This window comes from Lepidochelys kempii, chromosome 11 (genome assembly GCF_965140285.1).
Source record: "Lepidochelys kempii isolate rLepKem1 chromosome 11, rLepKem1.hap1, whole genome shotgun sequence".
Classification (NCBI taxonomy): domain Eukaryota; kingdom Metazoa; phylum Chordata; order Testudines; family Cheloniidae; genus Lepidochelys; species Lepidochelys kempii.
The window spans coordinates 40957323-40970227 of NC_136390.1; the positions used below are offsets into that span (position 1 = coordinate 40957323).

Consider the following 12905-nt stretch of genomic DNA (forward strand, 5'->3'; position numbering starts at 1 on the left):
TAGATCACTGTTGCAACCACTGTTCTATATTTGCAACAAATCTTGTACAAAATGTGGCATGTAAGATGTCTATGGAGAGATTATGATTTGCTGAATATGATTAGACTATTTGTATGCATGTATCATTTTTGTATTTGAAGTTATGAGTATTGATTGGCTCTATACCTATACTTCAAATGTTTGCTCCTGGAGTAACACCCACAAGGTACTTAGCCTGCACATCTTGAAGGGACTAATCAAATTAAATGGCTCATTAAACGCTTAACTCACAATAGAAGACACCTATCCACTATTAATGGAATTTCCTGCCAGGACTAAGTGAAGTCATGCATGTACATGTGACTTGCTTATGTGACTCCAAACTCCATCTTGTACCTGTAATTTTCCACTAGCAGTGCTGAGGGCTTTGTTTGAAACAATGGATTTCCCTCCACGTGGCAGAAGCTATAAAAAGTCCTGGAAACACCTCCATTTTGCCTCTTTTCTGCTCGAGCCTCTGGACTATGAACTTATACTAATGGGAGCATTCTAACCAAGGGACTGAGGACCTTCCAGTGATTTGGAAGCAGCCAGAGACTCAACTTAAGCCAGCAGTTTATTCCATCACTGCTAGAAGCCTGAACCAAGAACTTTGCATTTATTGTATGTATTTGATTTCTTTAACCAATTTTTATTTTCTCTCTCTCTCTCTCTCTGTATGTATATATATTATATATATATCCTTTAGATTTTAGATACTAAAGGATTGGCAACAGTGCAATTTTTGTGTAAGATCTGAGTTGTACATTGACCTCAGTGTGTGGCTGGTCCTTTGGGATCAGAAGAATCTGTTATTTGATTAAATTGGTTTTAAAGAACCACTCATATATAAGTCTAGTGTTTTTGGTGGTGATAGAAGGACTAGAACGCGTAAGGAAACTGCTTCTCTGACTTCTTGTTAGTCAGTGTGGTGAAACAGAAGTTTACCTTCGTTGCTGGTTTGGTATATCTCATGGGAGCTTTTAGCAGCAGGAGAGTGGTGTGGGAGGACGTATTTTTTCATGCTTTGTGTGTATATAAAAAGATCTTCTACACTTTCCACAGCATGCATTCGATGAAGTGAGCTGTAGCTCACGAAAGCTTATGCTCAAATAAATTGGTTAGTCTCTAAGGTGCCACAAGTACTCCTTTTCTCTTTGCAAATACAGACTAACACAGCTGTTACTCTGAAACCTGTTACTAGTTTGGGGTGTATCTGCCCTATTTCTCAGCAGTTTATCCTGAATTTGGTATTCTCAGTCATGACCCACAAAGACACAGCTACAGCAACAAGGATGGAGAAAGGTATTTAACCCCTTCAGCCCACCACTACATGCAGAAGAAGTCAAGTTTTTGTATTTAGGAGTGCTGAAGCACTTTGTTATCACAAAGCCAACCCTCTCTGCACCTCAACGTGCTACCCCTTTATTTCCCTCATCCCATTAGATGCATTATTACATCCTCTTGTTGCATAACCACTGGCACCAGCTGTCAGTCTATTCTTCAGCAGGCTGCAGAGTAAAGATATCTTGCAGCAGGGATATCTAATTCCCAGATCGGGTAGGGTGTACACACTAGCTCTGATTGACCTTGTGTGCTAAAAACAGCAGTTTGGCCATGGCAGCACAAGCAGCAGCTCGGGCTAGCTGCCTAAGCACATACTGAAGATCTCAGACAGGATTGTACTTGGGCTGTTAGCCCATGCTGTCGTAGCCACAATGTTATTTTTAGCACACCCCCCATTGATCAGAGTTAGTGTGTGTACAGCTAAATGAGCTGGAAATTACATCTTCCAGCTGCCAGTTTAGACGTGCCCGAAGGCTATGTCTGAACTACACACTTACTTCGGTATAACTATGCTGCTCAGAGGTGCAAAAAATCCACCCCCCTGAGCGACGTAGTCATACCGACCATAACACCCTGTACAGCTAGCGCTACGTTGGTGGGAGGAGGTGGAGTTATTAAGCTGACAGGAGAGCTCTCTCCCGTCAGCTCTGAGCATCCTCAGCAGAAGCGCTGCATTGGTAGACCTGTCCTATGTATTATAGTAAGTCAATTAGTAACTCTGGATTGCTCCCACCTTGTGTCCTAACTCCCCCAACATCTGACACACACAGAGAGTGAGTGCGCGCGAGACTTGCCCTTTCATTATCTGAAAAATATTGAGGAACAAACAAAATAAATACAATTCTGGAAATCAGCTAAAGGCCATTCTCTCAACCTCTCTCAATATGAGAGGGTGAATGGTTCGTCTTCAAATATTTCAACATTTACATATGTACATTCTAACTACATACCAAAATTACGTAAAAAATGTCAAGGTTTCAATGTCAATCACTCAAAAGTTAGGAAGCACCAGAAATGAGATTCTGCCTGCAGTCTTAATTCACCGTGTGCATATACAGCATGTTACAAGCTTTAATACATGATTACATACTACCTCCACCCCCTCAGAACAAGAGGATCCCTGCCTCATTCAATACATGGATAGTGCTCACTACATATTTCTTTTTATCCTTATCATTCAGTGAATAGCCACAGAGGCCTTACTTATTGCATACCATCCTGACTCATCAGTGAGTACCTAGTGACAGACAGTCAACACTGAATATAGTATCATTTATTTCCTCATGGATTTTTATGGTAATTATTACCATATTATCTGAATGCTTCACAATTTATTTTCACATTTTGAGAGGTAAGGTGGAATTATTCTCAACATTTAAGAGATGGGGGACTGAGGCACAGGTTAAGGGCAAAAATTGTCAGAAGTGTGTACTAAAATTCTGGGTGCTCAATTTGTGATATCTGAAAAATCAGGTACTAGAGTATTTAGCATTTCATAGCCCTTCATATGTTCAAAGCACAGCTCCCACTGAGTACAATTGTTGTTGAGTGCGCTCAGCACTTTTACAAACCATGCCCCAAGTGTCTCAAGATAAGCACCCAGAAAACAAGGAGCATACAGTTAGTGGCTGCCTGTTGAACATTCTAGTTTAGGTGACTTGCCCAGCATCATATAGGGAACTGTTACAGAGACAGAGACAATCCACTCTTCAGGTGGTATTCAATTGCCTTAACCTTGAGACCATCCTCTCTCTTCCTGAAGTCCTCTGCCTCTTTCACTACACACCTTCCAATTTTTGCAACAAATGAGGCAGAGGTCCTATAAACAACCTCTTTTAATACAGAACCCTGATTCAATCTGTGTGCCCCCATCAATTCTCTGAATGAGGCAGGAGTATTGAGGGAAACCATATGGATCATGCAATTAAACACTATCATAATGCATATGCACAAAGGGTTGAATTAAAAGTTGCACAGACAGTCTTAACTCTGGTATTTCCTAAGTTTTGAGTATTTCACTTTATAAACTTAACATTCTTTTAATTTAGGATTTGCCATCCAATTTCCTAAGTTTTTAAACAAGTGAATTGAAAAAATAAATTCCATCCTGTGGAATTATATTTATCCCCACATGGGTCATTATAAGCAATCTGGAGGCAGGGACTGTCTTTTTGGTTTGTGTTTATCCCTAGCACAGGGGCGGCCAATCTGAGCCTGAGAAGGAGCCAGAATTTACCAATGTACATTGCCAAAGAGCCACATTAATATGTCAGCAGCCCTCCATTGGCTCCCCCCACTCCAACCTGCAGCGCCTCCTGCCTGCCAGCAGCCCCACCAATCAGTGCCTCCCGCTCCCTCCCCACACCTCCCGCCCACCGCGATCAGCCGTTACATGGTGCACAGGGCCTGGGGCAGAGCAGGGCGCTGAGCACCGAGCACTCTCCAGCACATTGGAAAGTTAGCATCTATCGCTCCAGCCCCAGAGTCAGTGCCCATGCAAGGAGCCGCATGTTAACTTATGAAGAGCTGCATGCAGCTCCGGAGCCACAGGCTGGCCACCCCTGCCCTAGCACAATGGAGTCCTGGTTCATGACTGTTGCTCCTAGGCGATACAATAATACTAGCGCAGGTTGAAACTTTAGAGCCACACAATAGCCTTCTACCACTTGAAGTAACATAGGTTTCAGAGTAGCAGCTGCGTTAGTCTGTAATCTCAAAAAGAAAAGGAGTACTTGTGACACCTTAGAGACTAACAAATTTATTTGAGCATAAGCTTTGCATGCATTTGGATGCATCCGATGAAGTGAGCTGTAGCTCACGAAAGCTTATGCTCAAATAAATTGGTTAGTCTCTAAGGTGCCACAAGTACTCCTTTTCTTTTTGAAGTAACATAGTAATTGGTAGCAGTAGTAAGTTATCATCCACATGGACCAGCCATTAGCGAAGGATAAGACACACTTTGCCTGCAAGTCTCACAACTATTTGCTAGACAGCATATGAATGCTGGGGCTTAGGAATCCTGGGTTCTATAAGCAAGTATGTCTATTGGTTACAGACCCATCAGCCCTGTCCCCTCCAGTATGTCCCCTTCTGGCACTGCTCCTGTTTCCCCAGTTCTTATCTCCCCAGCATGTCTCTGTATGCCACTGCCAGTATACAACCTGACCCATCCCCCACTCACAATATGAGTCTTCTCCCCCTTCCTGCTTATTTCCCTTCTGCATTTGAGTCAGGCTGTTGCTGTTTTCTCCTCCATGCTGCTGGAACACCAGCAGGGAGAACACTGCAAGAACAAGAGAGACAGACAATCTCCCTACTTTCAGATCCAATGCCTGACATCACAGTAACCAGAGGTAACAATTGAAGGAAAGTCTTGCTCAGACACTGCAGCCCTGGGCTGCAACATACTCAGTGCACACAGAATGTTTGGAAAATTTTGCTTCCATCTTATAAACAAATCTCTATAGAGTATATGTGAACAGCAATTTTCAGAAACTTAAGTTGACCAATTCTGGATGGATTTTCACAGGATAACAAGAAGCACCTCTCTGAACACAAGAAAACCTTCATGCTAATTTCAAGTCTGTCTTTCAAAACATGGAGGGTCTACACTTTCTCTTGTGAATGTACACATGTCTACACCCAACACACTACTGTTATAATCTTTGTACAAATATGCCTGTAAGGTATTATCTGAAAATTGATAATTTGCTGGACAATCATGTCTAATAAAACATGTGGGGAAACATTGTATGTGAAGTTAAGATTTCCCTGTACGTTATTAATACATGTTCCAAAACACAGCTCTACCCAAACAGAAGTTGGCAAAGTAGGTCCATCCTAAATAAATGAATGTGTGCTATGCTTAATTTGCATTTAAGCAGTAAACAGAGTCATCAAGCAGGAAGGGGAGGGAAAGGAAGCTCCAACAGATCAGAAAAAAGGAGCAGGGAACATCCTTCTACACAGACTTTTGTGTCTCCTGATACCCAGCTGGAAATGTTTTTCAAAAGAGGTACTGAAACTATAAAAGGAAGGGCAAACATCCCAAGACACCGCTCTCTCCCTCACTGCCCATGGCATTCACACCACCTGAAGCAACAAAGGAAGCATTCACTGGATTCTGGGAGAAGGGGTCCTGACCTAAGACGTTTTGTCTAAAGACTGCTGAGAGCATGCAGTGAGAAAACTTTGCTTTGAATTTAACACAGTTTAAGATAAAACACAAATGGTGCCTATCTTTATTTTTCTTGTAAGCATTTCTGACCTTTTAGCCCCATTACTTGTACTCACTTAAAATCTCTTTTTTTAGTTAATAAAACCTGTTTTATCTAATCCAGTGTGTTTAAATTGAAGTATCTGGGAAACTCCATTTGGGTTGGCAAGTTGTGCGATTATTTCTATTCAAGAAATAACAGACTTTATATAAACTTGCATTGTCCAGGAGTACAGGACATGCATATCTGGCTGGACGGGGGGGAGAGAGAAGAGGAATCTAAGAATGGGGGTGTGTTGGGGTCACCCAGCAGGGTGGTGAGGTAACCAAGGCTGATAAGAGCTGATAAGAGCCAAAGTGTGGCTGCAGCACACACACAGACATAGCTGGGAGTGACTTGCATGCTGAAAGCTGTTTATGAGCAATTTAAGCTGGAGGCTACAGCAAAGCATTTTAAAGGTATCCCAGGTTAGAGGACAGAGGTGACACAGCTATTCAGTCTGGATTGTACCATGGTATGTCACACAACTAAACTGCTGTTAGAATTTTTAACATTGTTTTGACAATGTAATTTTTCCTACCAGCATTTGCAGAAACAGCTGAACCATTTTGCTGAACCCACCCCCCGCAAAAATCAGCCTTTGGCAGACTAGTGGCGTGGAGAGATTCAGCCTGAATGGTTAAAGTTTGGAAGAATTACAAGCAACTGGAAACAGGATCTTATAATGGAAAGTACTAGGCAACCTTAACTAGAAGTGTTGCTACTAGCTCTGCCTATAATGTCAGGAATATGGAACCAAGAAAAAGACCAGTTTTTTAAAATCTTTTTATGAAATTATTTCACTTTAGTGTACTTACTTCTGTTGATAATCTTTAAGTAATTTCTTGGCCTTGTTGTATTTCTTCTCCAGAGCATCATACTGTTCCTGAGTTTCTTTAAGATGTTCATTTACGGTCTTGCATAAACTTTGTGCCTCTAACCAATAGGTCTCCACCTTCTTAATTTTTTCTTTGCTCTCTTCTAAAGTTTGCTGAAGCTGGGATTTACTTGACTCCCATTCAACTTTTTCAGCTTCAGTAGTTTTTAACTTGAAAGGAAAACATTCAGAACACTTAAGAACGATACCTTAAGATAAAAGTTAAAAATCAAAACAGCTGCTTAAACAAGTGTAAGTGGATAATAGCTACTAACTTACTAAACCAATCTCAGCAGTATTCAAAGCAAGACCTTTAATAGGTATACAACCTTTTCATACAGTAGTACTTAAAATGCTTTAAGTCTCTTTATATAGATATCATTTCAATACTTCCAACTCTTTCCATGCTGTGTGAGTTTTACAAATCAAAGTCAAGAATCTCCCACACGGTACAAAAGTGGAAAAAAAACACACCAGGCAGCTGGTCTAGCCTATTTCCTTAGTAGTGTACCTTCTTGCCAAACAGATACCAAAATTAAAAGAACCCTGATTTTCAGCTTATATTAACCTTGCTGGATATCTAATTCTCTGTTAACTTTTCTGAGGAAGGTCTACCTAAAACAGTAGAATAAGCCAACTTGTAATTTACTAATTGCTTTTCAATTCTGATCTTAGACCATGCACCTGATAACATCACATTTCCGCTTTGAAGTTTTTTGAACTGTTTAATTCCCAAAAGGAAAGCAAGTCATTCTGGAAAGTTGCTAGCAAACATGCAAGGAAAAAGGTATTGAATCAACCTCTAGCCCTAGGAGGTCAACAAAATATAGTACCCAAGAGCTTTTATCTAAAGCACCAGCTCTCAACCAGGAGTCCAGGGGCCACAAGCAGGTTTCAGAAGGTCCGCCAAAATAAGCCAAAGAGCCAGGCCAGAGTTAGCCTCGCTGGGGCTCATGGCAGAAAGCCAAAGCCCAACCGCTTGAGGCCAAGGGCAATTGCCCTGCTTGCTACCCTCTAATGCCAGCCCTGTTTTTTAATCTACCATACATGCAAAAAGACCCTAGTAGTTGTGACAAAGCTGGGACGTGGAGCTTTTATAGCATGTTTGGGGAGGGCCTCAGAGAGAAAAAAGTTGAGAACCCTTGATCTACAGAAGGTACAGACACTACTGCTCAATATGTTTTCCCCCTTCCCCTGCCTCAGTATTTTCCTACTCGTTATCAGATTCCCTAGCAAGTCACTAAGGCCCCGATCCTGAAAATAGGTCATCATGCGTGGAATCCCTACACTTCTCAAAGCCCAACAACACGAGGCCAACAGCAGGACTGGGACCTAGATTTATGTTTCTATTAAAGTTTCCTGTTTAATTTTAGTAGTAGCAGCATTTTAGCATTCCATCGAACGTTTAAGCGAGAAGTATTGTCTTTTTGGTTTAAAAATAATTCTCCTCTTGATTTCCTTTCTGTCATGTTGGAATGTAAATTTAACAAGTTAATAAAGAAATTTTCTATAGTTCCAAATATGTGCATGCTTAGTAGTGTATCTCCACACATGGCCATGGCCCAGTTGTCTTGTTTTCTGTGGCGAGGCTGAAAGACATGCAGCATACACCATTGTCATGTGCACAGGATGCTGATGAATGCCCTTCTCACCACTAACTGGTTGATGAATGCCCTTCTGGAGACAGTAGTAAATGGCCAAAATTCACCAGAACTGGTTGTAACCTGGTTCACTGAGTAGAATGAGGTAGAGACACGCTGCTGTACTTTCTCCACACCCTAAGACCGATATTTCTATACATAAGAAAAGGGCTGCTCGCAGCTCCCTGTCACCACCTCCTGTAACATGGAAAAGATGAGACAAAACTTCTCTTTCCCAGAGCAACCAGAAACTATAAGAATGCTGAGCTAGCCCTCAGCCCAAAAGAAGTTATGTGGTGTGCCCTCTCATCCAAGAAGTTTGTGTATTTGCATCAGGGCGGGAGGGAGGGGGGAGAGGGGGAATCTCCACACCAGTTCCCCTTCCTATAACTCTCCAAAATCTCCTTCCTAGAAGTGACCACTGGCCCCTAGTGGAAAATACATCCACTGCTCTCTAATTTCTACACAAAGGCACCTAATTTTTATGAAACTGAGGAAGCTTCTCTCCATTGAGCTATTCAATTCAATAAATTCTACTTTAAACAATATTATTCAAGCATTTTATTCTACTATAGAATTTCTTCAATTTGTGTAACCCAGAATTTAGGTTTACAAATTTGTGTCAAGTGTGCCCAAAGTACATGGTGCCCTAGCCTTAAAATAGACATCTACTTACCTTCATTTGGTTTCCAACTTTTTCGCCTCTAAACATTAATCCTAACATGAACAATGTGAACATTAAACATTGCAAAACTTTAAAAGAAGTAACTTACTCTCTCTTTTAGCTGGTTAACTTCAGCTGTTGTTACTGCATGCTTTAATTGTAGCTAGAATGAAATGTAATAGTTTTGTTAAGAAATATACAGAAAGATATTTGAAAGATTATTGCAAGTTTGTTACTAAATATTTAAGGCCTGATTCCCTTCTCACTTAAGCCAGTTTTACACTAGTGTAAATCTATTCACTTGCTCAATAAAGTTACTCATGATTTTCACTAACGTTAAAGAGGAGAACCAGGCTCTTATACTTTTATGTTTTTACAAAATTAAGCTCCCAGTTTAAGAAGAAAAGGTTTATAGGTCTTATGATGTGCATATTTGCTATAAAAAAAAAAATCAAATCATGACCACCTGTATTTGAAAAAACTCACAAATTAATTTATGGGAAATAGCTAAGAAAAGCAAGCAAACTAAAATCATGTTTGAAATGAAGTGAACATGCCAAAAATACTGAAAGTCAGTAATGCTTTGTAACAGGCAAATAGTAAACACAGTCAAGTGAAAAATACAGTAGTTCTGGGTCTTTTTATTTAAATTCATAAAGAATATCATTATGAAGTATTTTTATATTAAGCCGTATGTTTAAGGAGCAAGACTTTGGTATCAAGAGACTTCAGTAGATTACAGGTGTACATAAAGGCTTCACTTAAGTCAAGTTTCAGAGTAGCAGCCGTGTTAGTCTGTATTCGTAAAAAGAAAAGGAGTACTAGTGGCACCTTAGAGACTAACCAATGTATTTGAGCATAAGCTTTCGTGAGCTACAGCTCACTTCATCGGATGCATTCAGTGGAAAATACCTGAAATTTTCCACTGAATGCATCTGATGAAGTGAGCTGTAGCTCACGAAAGCTTATGCTCAAATACATTGGTTAGTCTCTAAGGTGCCACTAGTACTCCTTTTCTTTTCACTTAAGTCAAGTCATTTAAGTTATGTACATAAAGGCTTCATTTAAGTCATTGAAGGCAATTACAACAGTATGTCTTGAGAAATCTGCTATTAAGTATGCATACATAAGGGAAATAGCAAATTTGTTGAAGACAACCTCTCAGATCTTAAATCTTACCTTATACTTAGAAGAAACAGATGTCTAAGAGACACAGAATACCAAAAGTATGTTGAAACAAGTGAAATTATGAGTCTGAACACCTGATTTAGATTCATCATCAATAGAGAATGGATTTCCACCTAGAGATATTTCCCATCATATCCCCAAGTGTACAAAGTATTTATGCATGCATGTCCCATTATGGTCTACCAGATTCGCACCATGCTTCCCAAACCTATAAAATTGGAAGTGGTCTTCAGTCTGGAATCCAAAATCCCTCAGTACCACCAAGAAAATCAGCTTCACAAAGACTCTAATGAGTCCAATCCTCATTAGAAAGAATTTGAGGCACGTAGGGAGAAGCATCCACCACTGTCACCATGGGGTGGCACAGCTCTTATGCAGGGCATATTTTTGCCCAAAAAGCAGTCTGCAAAAATCAACTTCACACATACTTGTTTACAAAACAGCATGTAAACCAGGCTATGGGAAAGGGCTATAGTTCAGATACCCTCAATTTTTGTTTAGTATATGGGAATAATATTCCTAGCTTTGCCTCATATACCCTTTCAAGAACTCCACACTACACTGATGGAGTAGACAGAAAAATCAAGCCAAAGAAGACGGTTACTCCTATGTCTGGAATATGTGAAATATATGTATTAGTTTGAGTTAAGTAGAAAAGTTGATACATTTATATGAGATTTATTTTTACTTTGATCAGCTGAAGCTGGGACCATGGTACACTGGGAAGGCAGAATAAACAAAGCCCTATAATTTCTGATAGTCAATGTCTTTTGATCCAATATTCTGGCAGCTTTTTTTTAAGCTTCTGAAAACATTTATTTTCAATTTTATGTACATCAATTTTGACAAAATCCCCAAATTTAAAAGGTCATTTGCAAGAGGCCTTTTTCGTCAGAGGAAGAAGAAGAATATGAGGAGACAGGACACAAAGGAGATTAATACCAACTTTAGAAGACCCAGATGCTCTTCAGTACACCACATAAGATTTGTAAAAAACTTAGGCAATATTATTGTACCTCTTTAAATTTAAGAAGAAACTGTGCTGAATCCATATCCAGTGGCAAATTCAGATCTTCATTTTCAGGAAGATAAAAGACTTCCACAGACTTTCCATGTAAATGTGACTCAAAAGCGTCTTCATCATCATCATCATCATAATCATCCTAACAAGATATAAAAACATTACTTTACTGAAGTAAAGGACAGACCTTTCTTTAATGGCAAAAATCTATTTTCTTAAACATACAGTCTTCAAATAACCCAAAATCACAATTACATCACTTCTGTTGACTAGCAATTGTCCTCTTTCCCTTGTTGGTTGAGCAACTTATACTTATAATGTACTGTTAAAGTAATCTGCAAACATTTTATATAAAAATTCCCCAAACAGAACGGGTAAGAAGGAAACAGCTATCCCAAATGACAGTTGATTTTTAAAATTAACTTCCTCTCTTCAGGTTCCCTTGAAGTTTTCTCCCAGAAGACTGTGTCCTGCTAAGATGGGATACCAACCTGAGGCCTGTTGGGAGTGTATTAAGTGGCATTATTATATGGAGTGATATTACAAAGTTTATACATTACTATTATCATTTTTAATCAAGTTGCACCTTGTCACCTTTATCCCTTAGTTGTCTGGTTCAAAAACACTTAGTCCATTTTTTGTAAAATATTTGCAAGTCATGGTTAAAAATACAGAATTGCTTTATATACTATATAGCTATTTTATTGGTAGTTATACCTGTTCTGTATCATCATGGGCATAGTGCTGCTCATATAGGCATCTCTCTTGCTCTAACGTCTCACTGATAAGACGAGCTACTTCACTCTGAGTCCCAGGTTTCTCTCTTCCAATTAGAAACCTATAAGAGAAAAAAACAAACAAATTAAAAGGTAGTACAGGGCAAGTGTATGTTTAATATATGGTAGCCTGTCACTTATCTTTGGTAACCACTTATGTTAAATTTATACAAAAACATTTTACACAGTTTTCTGCTTCTTTCCCTTCATCTCTCTGTTAATGAACAATTTATTCCTAAGTATTTTTTAATTATAAAATATGTATACATATATATATATATAAAGAAACACATACCTCACACTGCCTTTGGTGTTTTTTAGCACAGTGGCTGCAAAAAGCTGAGTTACTCCTACTAAACTTATACCATCAACCTCAACAATCTGATCATTTACTTGGATTCTGCAAGACAAATCATTCAATATTTAGCAATAAAGCTGACAAAAAGATTTTGGTTTAACAAATTATTTGCACAACATAAATTGAAATGATTAATTCTATGTGATAAATATCCCTTTAAATTCCACAGTATTTAATTTGACAATTTGTTGAGCCCCAGCAGGTTAACAGCTAAAAAATTGATCTCTTGTCCCTTGACTCCTATGAAGTTAATCTATTTTAATTTGTTTTATATTTGCCTTGATATTTTCAGCAATTTACATTCTTACTGAAATTTTGGGTTGTCAACATTATTCTTGTGGGAATGTTTTGTACATGCATATACTGCAAGTGTTTTCATTGCCGCTGTAGGCAAACCTAACTTGTGCCTTGTAAAGGTGATAATTGCTTGTGGATCTGAGATATATAGTTATTTAAAAGCAGAAGAGAAAGTTGAAACAATCATATAGTCACATGAATTCATAAATAAAATATTCCTACCTCGGAAGAGATAACTGTATCACAAGCATATTAAATTATAGTCTTTTCAAGAAGTACCATACTACAAGTTTCTAGATCCATGCATTAGTTGGAAGGTGTCACCATGCAGGGGTGGGTAAGCCAAGAAAAATAAATGGCCACCTTTTTCCACAGGCATTGCCAGTAAAGTATGTGGCATAGGTGGAGAAATGTCCTGCAAATGCCCTTCCCTAAAGCCTACCACTATCTTGTTGAACAGAGA

At 39.1% G+C, this 12905-nt stretch overlaps 1 protein-coding gene across 6 annotated transcripts in view; it reads right to left on the reverse strand.

Annotated features, from left to right (window-relative positions):
- Positions 1-12905, reverse strand: part of LOC140895642 (neurabin-1) — an 84190-nt gene that overhangs the window by 58066 nt on the left and 13219 nt on the right. For all 6 annotated transcript variants that reach the window (XM_073305845.2, XM_073305843.2, XM_073305844.2 and 3 more), the window contains exons 5-9: positions 12083-12187; positions 11729-11849; positions 11007-11153; positions 8912-8965; positions 6440-6669 (exon numbers count right to left, since the gene is read on the reverse strand). In XM_073305845.2, the coding sequence (XP_073161946.2) occupies positions 6440-6669; positions 8912-8965; positions 11007-11153; positions 11729-11849; positions 12083-12187 (657 nt within the window). The remainder of the gene's footprint in view (positions 1-6439; positions 6670-8911; positions 8966-11006; positions 11154-11728; positions 11850-12082; positions 12188-12905) is intronic.